This window comes from Mauremys reevesii, linkage group 26 (genome assembly GCF_016161935.1).
Source record: "Mauremys reevesii isolate NIE-2019 linkage group 26, ASM1616193v1, whole genome shotgun sequence".
Classification (NCBI taxonomy): Eukaryota; Metazoa; Chordata; order Testudines; family Geoemydidae; genus Mauremys; species Mauremys reevesii.
The window spans coordinates 9,103,629-9,114,292 of NC_052648.1; the positions used below are offsets into that span (position 1 = coordinate 9,103,629).

At 47.3% G+C, this 10,664-nt stretch overlaps 1 protein-coding gene and 2 long non-coding RNA genes across 5 annotated transcripts in view; 1 reads left to right on the forward strand and 2 right to left on the reverse strand.

The window, feature by feature from the left end:
- Positions 1–7,928, reverse strand: part of LOC120391809 — a 65,780-nt gene extending 57,852 nt beyond the window's left edge. Inside the window, exon 1 of the long non-coding RNA XR_005591491.1 lies at positions 7,371–7,928. This is a non-coding gene — a long non-coding RNA (uncharacterized LOC120391809). The remainder of the gene's footprint in view (positions 1–7,370) is intronic.
- LOC120391810 lies at positions 4,025–6,702 on the reverse strand. Of its 3 annotated transcripts, none has more exons than XR_005591493.1 (3): positions 6,668–6,702; positions 5,084–5,239; positions 4,025–4,094 (listed from the first exon to the last, which is right to left on the reverse strand). It is a non-coding gene; the product is annotated as an uncharacterized LOC120391810 (long non-coding RNA). The 3 variants fall into 3 exon arrangements; XR_005591492.1 differs by having other exon boundaries at positions 6,646–6,680; XR_005591494.1 differs by lacking the exon at positions 6,668–6,702 and adding an exon at positions 5,910–6,024.
- On the forward strand, positions 5,916–10,347 carry PRR22 (proline rich 22). The gene is made up of 3 exons (XM_039515925.1): positions 5,916–6,977; positions 7,214–7,276; positions 9,042–10,347. The coding sequence occupies exons 1-3, from the start codon at positions 6,851–6,853 to the stop codon at positions 10,214–10,216; spliced, it is 1,365 nt and encodes a 454-aa protein (XP_039371859.1). The 5' UTR covers positions 5,916–6,850; the 3' UTR covers positions 10,217–10,347.
- The last annotated feature ends 317 nt before the right edge of the window (positions 10,348–10,664 follow it).

The following is a 10,664-nucleotide window of genomic DNA, read 5'->3' on the forward strand; positions in this document are numbered from 1 at the left end:
TCCTCCCGCGAGGGACCCAGGGGGGGCTGGAGAAGAGACCACAGCAAAGCACAGGAAGGATCAAGGAGGAGAAGCAGCCATCATCTCAGCAGGAAGCACAGCTGCTGCTGAGCAAAGAGCCCAGCCCATGTGGGAGGTGCAGGGCAGAGAGAAGTGGAGAGACTGTGGGGGAGTAGAGGTCAATGGCAGAGACTTGGGGGTGTCTCTCCTATCTGGGCTGCAGGTGGCATTGCCAAACGTGAGTGCCATGCAAGATGCAGGCCACTTAGCAGTTCTCTGGGGGTTACCCTGCAGTGCAGGCAGTGGGCCAGTCAGGGACAGAACTCAGGCCCTCCTGCTCCAAATGTAGAGACCCTGCTGCACCGGCTAAAGGAGAATCCGCATTAGCAGCAGGGGGCCTATGACACACAGCTGAGCAGCTCTCATCCCATCCAGTAGGGGGCATGGCTATTCAAGGCCATCAAAGCACTTGGCAGATAGTTAATGAAACCTCCTCACCACCCTTGTGAGGAAAGTACATCTAATTCCACCCACTTAACAGATGCTCAAACTCATGCACAAAGTGGACATCTTTAACTATTGACAACAATGGGGGATGGTGGCTATTTTGAAATAGGGCGATTCTTCATGGAATTCTCCGCAATAGACCTTTTTTGTATTCAGCCTCTGCTAAAGGAGAACCTTTCAATTATGAAGAACAGGAACAAGTTACCGTTAATCCTAAAAAATATTTTCAAAATCTACCTATTGCACAAGAGTCACTTCTCTGCCAATTTTTGAATGAATAGACAATAACAGAGCTGAGGTTGTTTGGGACCAAAAAAAGTACCAAATTTAAAAGTTATTTTTAACTCAAATAAATGGGAGGATAATCAATAGTGCATCTGAGACTAGGGTGTACGATTTCAAAAGGGCTAACTTTACTAAATTAAGGCGACTAGTTAGGGAAGTGGACTGGGCTAACATATTTAGGGATCTAGGGGCAGATGACGCCTGGGGTTACTTCAGGTTGAAGTTGCAGGAGTTGTCAGAGGCATGTATCCCGAGAAGGGAGGTAGCAGTTTTAGACCGAGCTGGATGAGCAAGCGTCTTAGAGGGGTCATTAAGAAAAAACAGAAAGCGTACCAGGAGTGGAAAATGGGAGGGATCAGCAAGGAAACCTACCTTATTGAGGTCAGAGGGTGCAGGGAAGCTGTGAGAAAGGCAAAGTGGAGATGGACCTAGCGAAGGGGATTAAAACCAATAGCAAACGGTTTTTTAGCCATATAAATAGGAAGAAAACCAAGAAAGAAGAAGTGGGACCGCTTAAAACTTTAAACGGAGTGGAGATTAGGGATAATCTTGGCATGGCACAATATCTGAACGAATACTTTGCCTCGGTCTTTAATGAGGCTAATGAAGGGCTAAGGAATAGTGATAGAGGGACCGATGGGAATGAAGATATGGGGGTAGACATTACGGTATCTGAGGTAGAAGCCAAACTAGAACAGCTTAACGGAAGTAAATCGGGGATAATCTTCATCCTAGAATATTAAGGAATTGGCGAGGATATTGCGATAATCTTTAATAAATCCCTAAATTCGGGATTGTACCGACTGACTGGAGATTAGCTAATGTAGTTCCTATATTCAAGAAGGGGAAAAAAAGTGACCCAGGGAACTATAGGCCTGTTAGTCTAACATCTGTAGTATGCAAAGTCATGGAAAAAATCTTAAAAGAGAGAGTGGGTCGCATGAGGCCGATGGCAACTGGGATAGATTACAGCATGGATTTACGAAGGTAGATCGTGCCAAACCAACCTGATCTCCTTCTTTGAGAAAGTAACAGATTTTTAGACAAGGGAAATGCGGTGGATCTAATATATCTGGATTTCAGTAAGGCGTTTGATATGAAGAATTACTGGTTAAATTGGAAAAGATGGGGATCGAAATGAAAATCCAGAGGTGGATAAGGAGCTGGTTAAAGGGAGACTGCAGAGGGTAGTATTGAAGGGGAACTGTCCGGTTGGAGGTTACCAGTGGAGTTCCTCAAGGCTCGGTTTTGGGTCCGATTTTATTTAATCTATTTATTGCTGACCTGGGAACCAAGAGTAGGAGTGGGCTGATAAAGTTTGCGGATGACACCAAGTTGGGGGGTATTGCCAATTCGGAAGAGGATCGGGATATTCTCCAGGGAGATTTAGATGACCTTGTAAACTGGAGTATTAGTAACAGGATGAAATTCAATAGTGAGAAGTGTAAGGTTATGCATTTAGGGATGACTAACAAGAACTTTAGTTATAAGCTGGGGACGCACCAGTTGGAAGTAACGGAGGAGGAGAAGGACCTAGGAGTCCTGGTTGATCGTAGGATGACTATGAGTAGGCAATGTGATGAAAAGCTAATGCGGTCTTGGGTTGCATTAGGCGAGGTATTTCTAGTAGGGATAAGGAGGTGCTAGTCCCGTTATATAGAGACCTCATTTGGAGTATTGTGTGCAGTTTTGGTCTCCCATGTTTAAGAAGGATGAATTCAAACTAGAACAGGTACAAAGAAGGGCCACTAGGATGATCCGAGGAATGGAAGGCCTTTCGTATGAAAGGAGACTTGAGGAGCTCGGTTTGTTTTCCTTAACCAAAAGAAGGATAAGAGGAGATATGATTACACTCTTTAAATACATCAGAGGGATAAATACCAGGGAAGGAGAGGAATTATTTCAGCTCAGTGCTAATGTGGACACGAGGACAAACGGATATAAATTGTCAGTCAGGAAATTCAGGCTTGAAATTAGACGAAGGTTTCTAACCATCAGGAGTGCAATACTGGAACAGCCTACCGAGGGAAACAGAAGGACCTCCATGACTTTAAGATTAAGCTAGATAAGTTTATGGAGGAGATGGTATGATAGGATAACGGGTTTAGTCAATAGGTCAATTAAGTGCCACACTGGTAAATAGTACAATGGGTCAATGGTATGATATAACCTTTTCCAGAGGGTTTGGCTGGAGAGTCTTGCCCGCATGCTCGGGGTTCAGCTGACCGCCATATTTGGGGTCGGGAAGGAATTTTCCTCCAGGGAAGATTGGCAATGACCCTGGAGGTTTTTCGCCTTCCTCCGAAGCATGGGGCAGAAGGAGTGGGTGGATCGGCTTATGTGGCCTGCATCTTGCAGGAGGTCAGACTAGATGATCATAATGGTCCCTTCTGATCTTGAATTCTATGATTCTATGATTCTATGATAATGAAGGGGATTATTTGTAAATGCATTTGGTACTCAGAGTAAGTGCTGCAACTTTCTTGAGGATACAGGGTGTTTTTCATACCAAGAACACGAATCTCTGCTTTAAATGCAAAATTCAACTCAGCTGTAACTACAGAACCAGGGCTGGCATCTCCCGAATAGGAGAGGATAATCTTGGTAGTCCAATGTGTTGTAAATATAGTGTTGTTTTCAGAGTGGGGTGAAACTGCAGATATGATTTTAACTAATTATTTTGCAAAATTGTCCACACAGTCTCATTTCACCTGATTCCACGTCCCCAGATCTTTTGTTTTGGGAGAGGGATGAAAATGTGCAGAAATAGTTGATTTGGAAACAAACAGGTGAAATCCCTAATTTCTCTTTTTGTTCGTTTCTTTTTTTGCAGTGAAATTGAGGTCACTCAAAGGTTTCATTTTTGTTTGGAAATTTCACCCCAAAAAAGTCATGAAAAACCACAAGTTTAGAATTAATAATGAAATGCAAAAGAGATCCATTTGTAGCACTTCCCCACCTCGGGGCCTCAGTTTCTTCATCTGTAAAATGGGATAATGATTCGGACCCTCCTTTATAAAACGCTTTGAGATCTTGATAAAAAAAAGCACGATAAGAGCCATGTATTAACAACAATTAATACCAGCTGCCTGAACTACAAAGCCAATGTGCATTCAATGAATTATTTTAATATTCCTCTTGCATATTTAAAAACATTTGTAAAGAAGGCAAATGGGAGCTGTAAATCTCTCCTTAACCCCCGAATTTGCAAAATCCCTTGCAGCGTTTAAGTCGGTTAGCAAGATGAATTGATGTGAGGTGACCAGGTGTAGCTGATGGATACACCTATGTGGTCTGCAAACCTTGGGGAAAAGTACAGCTTGTGAGAATATGTGCTTTTTAATTTCTCCCCCTTAAGTTTTGAATCCCTGATTTTGCTAGAAGCCAACCTTCTTGCTAGGGAAGGATGGGCAGATCTGACAGACGCTCGCCTCCCTCATTTCACGCCTTTGTTTTTAGCTAATGTCACTCTCCAGGTAGAGGCTTTGATTTTCCAAACCTCTTATCACAGTCAGAGATTTCCTTGGACTTGCCCCCATTGGGTGCCAGAGAAATGAAACTCCAACCATTATTCTCTGAATATAGCAGTGCCATGCACTGGCCCCTTTATCAAAGCACTCTGAACTGTACACATCATCCTCACGCATCGGGCTCTTGTTCCTCCTCCCAGCCAACCAACCGTATCAGACTTGTTCAATGTATCTAAAACCACTTTCCACTTAGAGGAGGGATGTGTTTTCTTTGTGGGTTTCAGAGTAGCAGCCGTGTTAGTCTGTATCCGCAAAAAGAACAGGAGTTCTTGTGGCACCTTAGAGACTAACAAATTCATTTGAGCATGAGCTTTCGTGGGCTACAGCTCACTTCTTCGGATGCATAGCACACAGACAGGACATATTTATACATACAGAGAACATGACGTCATGTTTTCTTTGCGGAGTCTGAAGAGTACAGGATATGTTCCCCAAAATTACACCACTTACTTTGTAAGTACCAAGTGGATTTTCTGAGTTCATCCATTAATTAATTAGTCAGGTAATTTTAATATTAATTTTTTTTAAAAGTTGCACTTTGTCAGAGCTTTTTGTCCCTGGTCATTTCCCTGGGCATTTTCTATCTGCACAAAAGTCAGCAGAGAGGTGACTCTTGAGTAGAGCTGGCGCAGTTGTGTAGTTGGGTGGTTTATTTTTAATTCTTTAGGATGAACAGTTGGTTTGTCTGCTGTTATTCTTCAGCAACCAAAGTTTCTCCTTAAGCGGAGACTGGCGCATAACGTCTCCTTTAGAGAACTCACCTTGCTCTCGGTGGAGGGAGACCAGACGTTGCCTTAAGTTAAGGTGATCACTCTCTCTCCCATTGCAGTCAGTGGGAGTGAAGCCAAGCTGCCCCCGTGAAGAGGACAGACCTCTATGCTGTGTGGTGGCAGGCCATCTGATCGATCTAAGACTAGCTGGATAAAGTAGGAGTACACATTTAAGAATATTTGCAGCAGAGTTCGTATGATCAGGGGGTAGCCGTGTTAGTCTGTATCCACAAAAACAACAAGGAATCCAGTGGCACCTTAAAGACTAACAGATTTATTTGGGCATAAGCTTTCGTGGGTAAAACACCCCACTTCTTCAGATGCATCTGAAGAAGTGAGGTGTTTTACCCACGAAAGCTTATGCCCAAATAAATCTGTTAGTCTTTAAGGTGCCACCAGACTCCTTAGAGTTCATAAGAGTGATTATCTGTGGAAAATATACAGGAAGCTGGAACTGCTGCTAGAAGGTCTTGTTGTGTGGTGTGTGAGACATCACCATAAAAACTCCCTGAAGACAAAAGTAATAATATTACATCCTCCTCCTATGCCAACATCTCCTCTCACCCTGGCCAGTCAGGCCACCATCTCCCAGCCTTGCAAGGATCCTCCCCGCAGTCTTTCAGTTCCATCCATAGAATACGTAGAGCCCTTGTGATGTCACAGGCCTCTGGGATATTGGCGTGAGCCAGGTCTCCCGGAGGGCCCGGGATGTGGGGAAGCTCCCAGCTCAACACAGCAGAGCCACCTGCCTGCTGGACTTCAGACAGAGCAATGCTAAGCACTCAGGGCGGAGGGGTGGGCTTCTCCATCTACTCACATGAGGACAACGCCATGGACTGCAGTGGGTGCATCGGAGTAAGTGAACAGAGAACCACACCCCTGGTATTCAGTGTCAGGCCCACTGATCTCACTGCGCACTTCGCCGAGTGGCCTCAACCAGGAAGGAAGCTCTTGCCTGCTGCCTTGGGCAAAGCAAAGGAGCTAAGATGGCCGCTACGGCGCATTCGTTCAGAGACGGCTTAAGCCCATTTTGGCCTGTGCTCCCTCCCAGGGCAGGGGCGATCTACATGGGCTACTATCCCACCCCTGGAGATGAGCTCTCGGCGAGCATGGAGGATCGTTAGCACCCACCAACCCCTTTGGTGTCCTGCACTTCCTGGGAACGTGTGCACTTGGGGAAGTTCCATGGGAAAATGCAAGTTTGGGCCAGATACAGCTGAGAGAGAAGCTAGAGAGTGCATGGGGGAGTGCACATGCGGATGAGCCTGGGAGAGAAAATGGAGCGGAGATTTACCTGATGAACTAGCTGAGGTGTTGAAGGATTAAATGAAGCAGCAACACATTCGTTTTATGCTGAGCTGCCAGAGATGGCGCTTTGCATGCGCCACATTAAAGATGAGGCACCAGTTCTCATCTTGCAAGAACTCCATGTCCTATAGGTCACACTTCAACCCTTGTTGAAACATCTCATGGCAACAACACCCATTCTCCCCAGACAAGGCAATCCCAGGATCTAACTTTTACGGCTTGATTTTTTTTTTTTTAATTCCTACCTTAAACTCAGATAGTCATTACCTTTGGAGTAACCTATCTCAGCACTTTTAAGGGACTTAGAACCTCAGTTGTTACCTGGAATTCTTTCCTGAGTAACCATCAAAACAGAACTTCTCAGCCGTGGCAACACTGGAGCCAATTCTCCTAGATACATCCAAAGAGCAGTCGTGTAACCTGACTGTCCTTCAGACTGACACAGCAATTATGCAGCAACCAAAACCGTTCTACCAGCCACATGATGCCTATGGTCCCAGACCCTTAGATCAATCGGAGAGCCAGTCAAACCGGCCACTTCAAACCTTTGTCCTTCCCGACAACCCTGCATCAGTAGGTAAGAGAACTAATGCTCTGTTCTGCTGCCTACTCCTCTTTTAAATTCTCCCCCTCAGATTCATGAGTCCTGGGTATTCTCTTCAGGAAATATACTGCTGGGTTCTCTCCTTTTCACTCTCTTCCCATTTTCTTTAATCCTTTGAAGCTAATAATTTTACACCCTTTCAAAATGTTCATCAAATAAAGCATCATTTCATAATGGGGCCTTGTGACTTTTCTGTGTTGCTATTTCAGGACCATCCAACCTGTACCATCCCCCAAGTCAAGAGAAAGACGTTTTCACTGGACCCCCTGCAGGTATGTTTAGGACACATAAGATTTAAAGACATAAGAATTAAGACGACCGGAATTTTCATAAGACCTGGGCCCTGTTCAGGGGTGCGCTACTCACCACCGCAGCACCTCCTTGTGGTCATAGAGGAGGATTAGCTCTGCCCATCTGATGCCTCTTCCTGCAGATGCTCACTCCGACTCTCTCTCAGGACTCGACTGCTCCCTCTTGGTGGCTTGGTTCTCCCTTTCTGCGGGTGCAGGCCAATGTCTCTCTGTCCCAGGCAGCCTTCCAGTTCACTGCCTCAATGGTGCCACTTCCCCCCTGGCTGGTAGGGGAACCCAGGCCCGCCCTCTTCTCTGGGTTCCAGCCTGGGGACCCTACACCCAGCCGCTAAGGTCTGTGCAGTCCCACACCTTGCTGCGGTTTCCCTGGACTGCTTCCTATGCTGCCTCTATCCACCTCTTTCTCCACCCTCCTCCAGGCACGTCCTTCCCTACAAGCCTAGCTCCCTTCTCTCCCTAGTCTCAGGGGGAATGACTGCAAACCTCCTCCCTGTAGCCCCATTCGGCCTCCAGCTGTCTGACTTTATACAAGCCCTGGCTGTTCTGCTCAGGTGAGCTTCAGCTTTCAATTAGTCCTCATGGCTCCCTGGCTCCTCCTCCAGGTGCCGCCTAGGCAGTTAATTGGCCCATTTAGCCACCTTAACCCCTTCAGGGGCTGGTGTGGACATTCCATGACGGGCCCCTAACACCCTTTGCAAATCTCATCTGTAAAGGATAACAAAGGGTGCTAGGCAGTCAGCTGCCCGGTATCCGGGGAGAAGGTCTGCTTTCCCTTCCACTCTCCTGTCGGATGCTCTTCCTTATACTCCCTCCCTGGCGTGTAAGCGCCCCTCATTTTGCACACACACCATCTGAATAGTAAATCAGTGCAAGCTACACTGCGGCTTAGTCAACATGGAAAAGTTAGGTCACAACAGCTTGGGGGAGGGATAGCTCAGTGGTTAGAGCATTGGCCTGCTAAACCCAGGGTTGTGAGTTCAATCCTCAAGGGGGCCATTTAGGGATCTGGGGTAAAATTCTGTCTGGGGATTGGTCCTGCTTTGAGCAGGGGGTTGGACTAGATACCTCCTGAGGTCCCGTCCAACCCTGAGATTCTATGATTCTATATCAGTCAGAGGTGTGAAAAAATATATCCCTAATGAACATCGCAGTGCCGACCTAACCCCCAGTCCAGATGCAGCTACTTCGATGGGGGAACGCTACCATCATTCAGGGTGGGGGTGTTCCTACACCCATGGAAAAACCCAATCTAGCAGTGTAGGCTGTGTCTACACTACAGGGTTGGGCCGGTAGCCTAGACACACCCTGTGATGTCAACGGCACCTGCATTGTGATCAGTTTACACCAAACATGTAACTTACACTGTTCACTTGGACCCTGAGATTCCATGGGAGCTGCAACCTCTGACTCCAGATTTGCCCCAGATCTGTGCAAGTGATGCTATTTTTCCACTTGCACCGGTTTCGGACCAGATGTGTACCCAGATGTGTAACTTACGCTCCTACCTGGGCCACAGCAGAACCTTGATCCTTTGTGCCGGACCCTTAGCTGGTGTACACTGGCTCAGCCCCATTGAAGTCAACGGAACTACACCACCAATTTATACCAGCTGAGGATCTGGCCTTTGGCGGGTCTTGGCTGGGGGTGAGTCACGCGCTCCCAGAGGATTTATTTACTCGTCGGCTCCGGGGTCCCCACAAATGATGTTTTTATCTCCGTTGCCCAGGTTTCCAGATGGCACCTTGTGGGTGCTTTTTCGATCCCCGGATATATCGCATAGAATGGGCAATGACCAATTTCGTGCAACCGTCAGTTTATAAACTCACGGGTGGCTCAAGTTCACCAAGCGCTTACCTTCTGGACACCCACAGATACCTCAAGAGTCCTGTCCAGACAGTCCCCTACCCACCTTACCACCCGATCCCAAGCAAACCCCAATACATCATGCCTTATTTCAATCAGGAGGGCCCCGCCAGTGGGACGGAACAAGGGAATTTGGTCCCTAGCCCACTCCACGACTCTCAGTTTCTAGAGATGCCTCAGCCGCAGGAAGATGGTCAGAACAATGACGACAAACTGCCCCAGCTCCTCGTATCGCTGCCTGGACTCAGCCAGAATGAGCAGAGCCTCCAGATAAGCACCTACTGCCACCTTAAGGATAGGCCAAATCCCCACAACCCAGAGTTTCAAGGGTTTGATAGTTTCCAGGTGGAAGGGGAAGAACTCAAGGAAAATGACATGAGCCAGAACCTCCTAGTGAATACACAGATCCCAGACATTTGCATCGAAGATCAAAACCCTCTTTCCAGTCCCAGTGTTGCAAACGCACAGGTGATGGCGGAGGCAGCGTCATGTCCTCTGCAGGACAGCCTCGTAGCTGAAGACAGCGAAGTGCTGGACGCAGAGGAGCCCTTCGATCTGCCTGAGAACGTTTTGTTGGAAGATGCCATGAAGCTGTTTGATTGCTCTCCAGCTAACTCGGACTCAGAGGGTTCCAGAGACAACCTGAGCCGCACCCTCACGTCCAGCGAGAGCGAAAGCAAGGATTGCTGCTTCCCGTGTGACGACTCGTCCAGCGACATACGGTCCCTCAATCTGCCTGATGAGCTGCTGTCTTTTGACTACAGCGTGCCCGAGATCCTAAATACGGTGGCCAGCATGGATTATTTCTATGACCTCAAAACTTTCAATGAGGACCCCAAGTGGGATTTGGAGCGGGTGCTGCAGCCGCCCCAAAACAGTGGGTCGCTCCAGGACCCCAGGCAAGAGCCCCAAGGAAAAGAGAAGCTCAGCAGCGCATCAATAAAGAAACGAAAGCAGCCAGACAGCAAAAATAAACCTACCTCTGCAGAGGAGAGCAGCACATCGGACAGGCAGGAATGCCCAGCGACAGGCATCTGACTAGCACTATTGGAGCAGCTGTACGGAAGCAAAACTGGGCTGGAGTAGGGCTGGGGGGTTGCAGTTAACGACTGAGCCTAATGAACCATCCCACTATTATTCTATTAAAAGCGATCTAGCCAGAAACCCAATCTGTGCCCGCATTTAAGAGACGGTTCTAAGTGTGTCCCACATGCTGCAACAGAGGGGAAGGAGATGAAAACGGGCCATGTGTCTGCAAGGGTGATTAAACCCTCCAGATTGAGGCCAACGTCAGTCACTCATCATTCCCAGATATTACAGTTGGTCAATGAGTTGCAGGTCTCTTAGAATATAGATCTATCTGTGCACGACTAATTCAGACTGTTACCGTAACTGCCTTTCAGGAGTGCATTGGGGGGCTGATTCCCAGAGGTGCAGAAAGTCCCTGGGGAAATTAACTGGTTTTCCTTCTTCTAAGAAAGCCGGT

What these genes read in the sequence shown, in the direction of transcription:
- PRR22 (XM_039515925.1), top strand. Translation starts at nt 6,851, where the DNA reads ATGCAGCAACCAAAACCGTTCTACCAGCCACATGATGCCTATGGTCCC. An exon ending in CGACAACCCTGCATCAGTAG is followed by an intron (nt 6,978 to 7,213) that starts GTAAGAGAACTA and finishes TTGCTATTTCAG; the next exon opens with GACCATCCAACCTGTACCAT. An exon ending in TTTCACTGGACCCCCTGCAG is followed by an intron (nt 7,277 to 9,041) that starts GTATGTTTAGGA and finishes TCCGTTGCCCAG; the next exon opens with GTTTCCAGATGGCACCTTGT.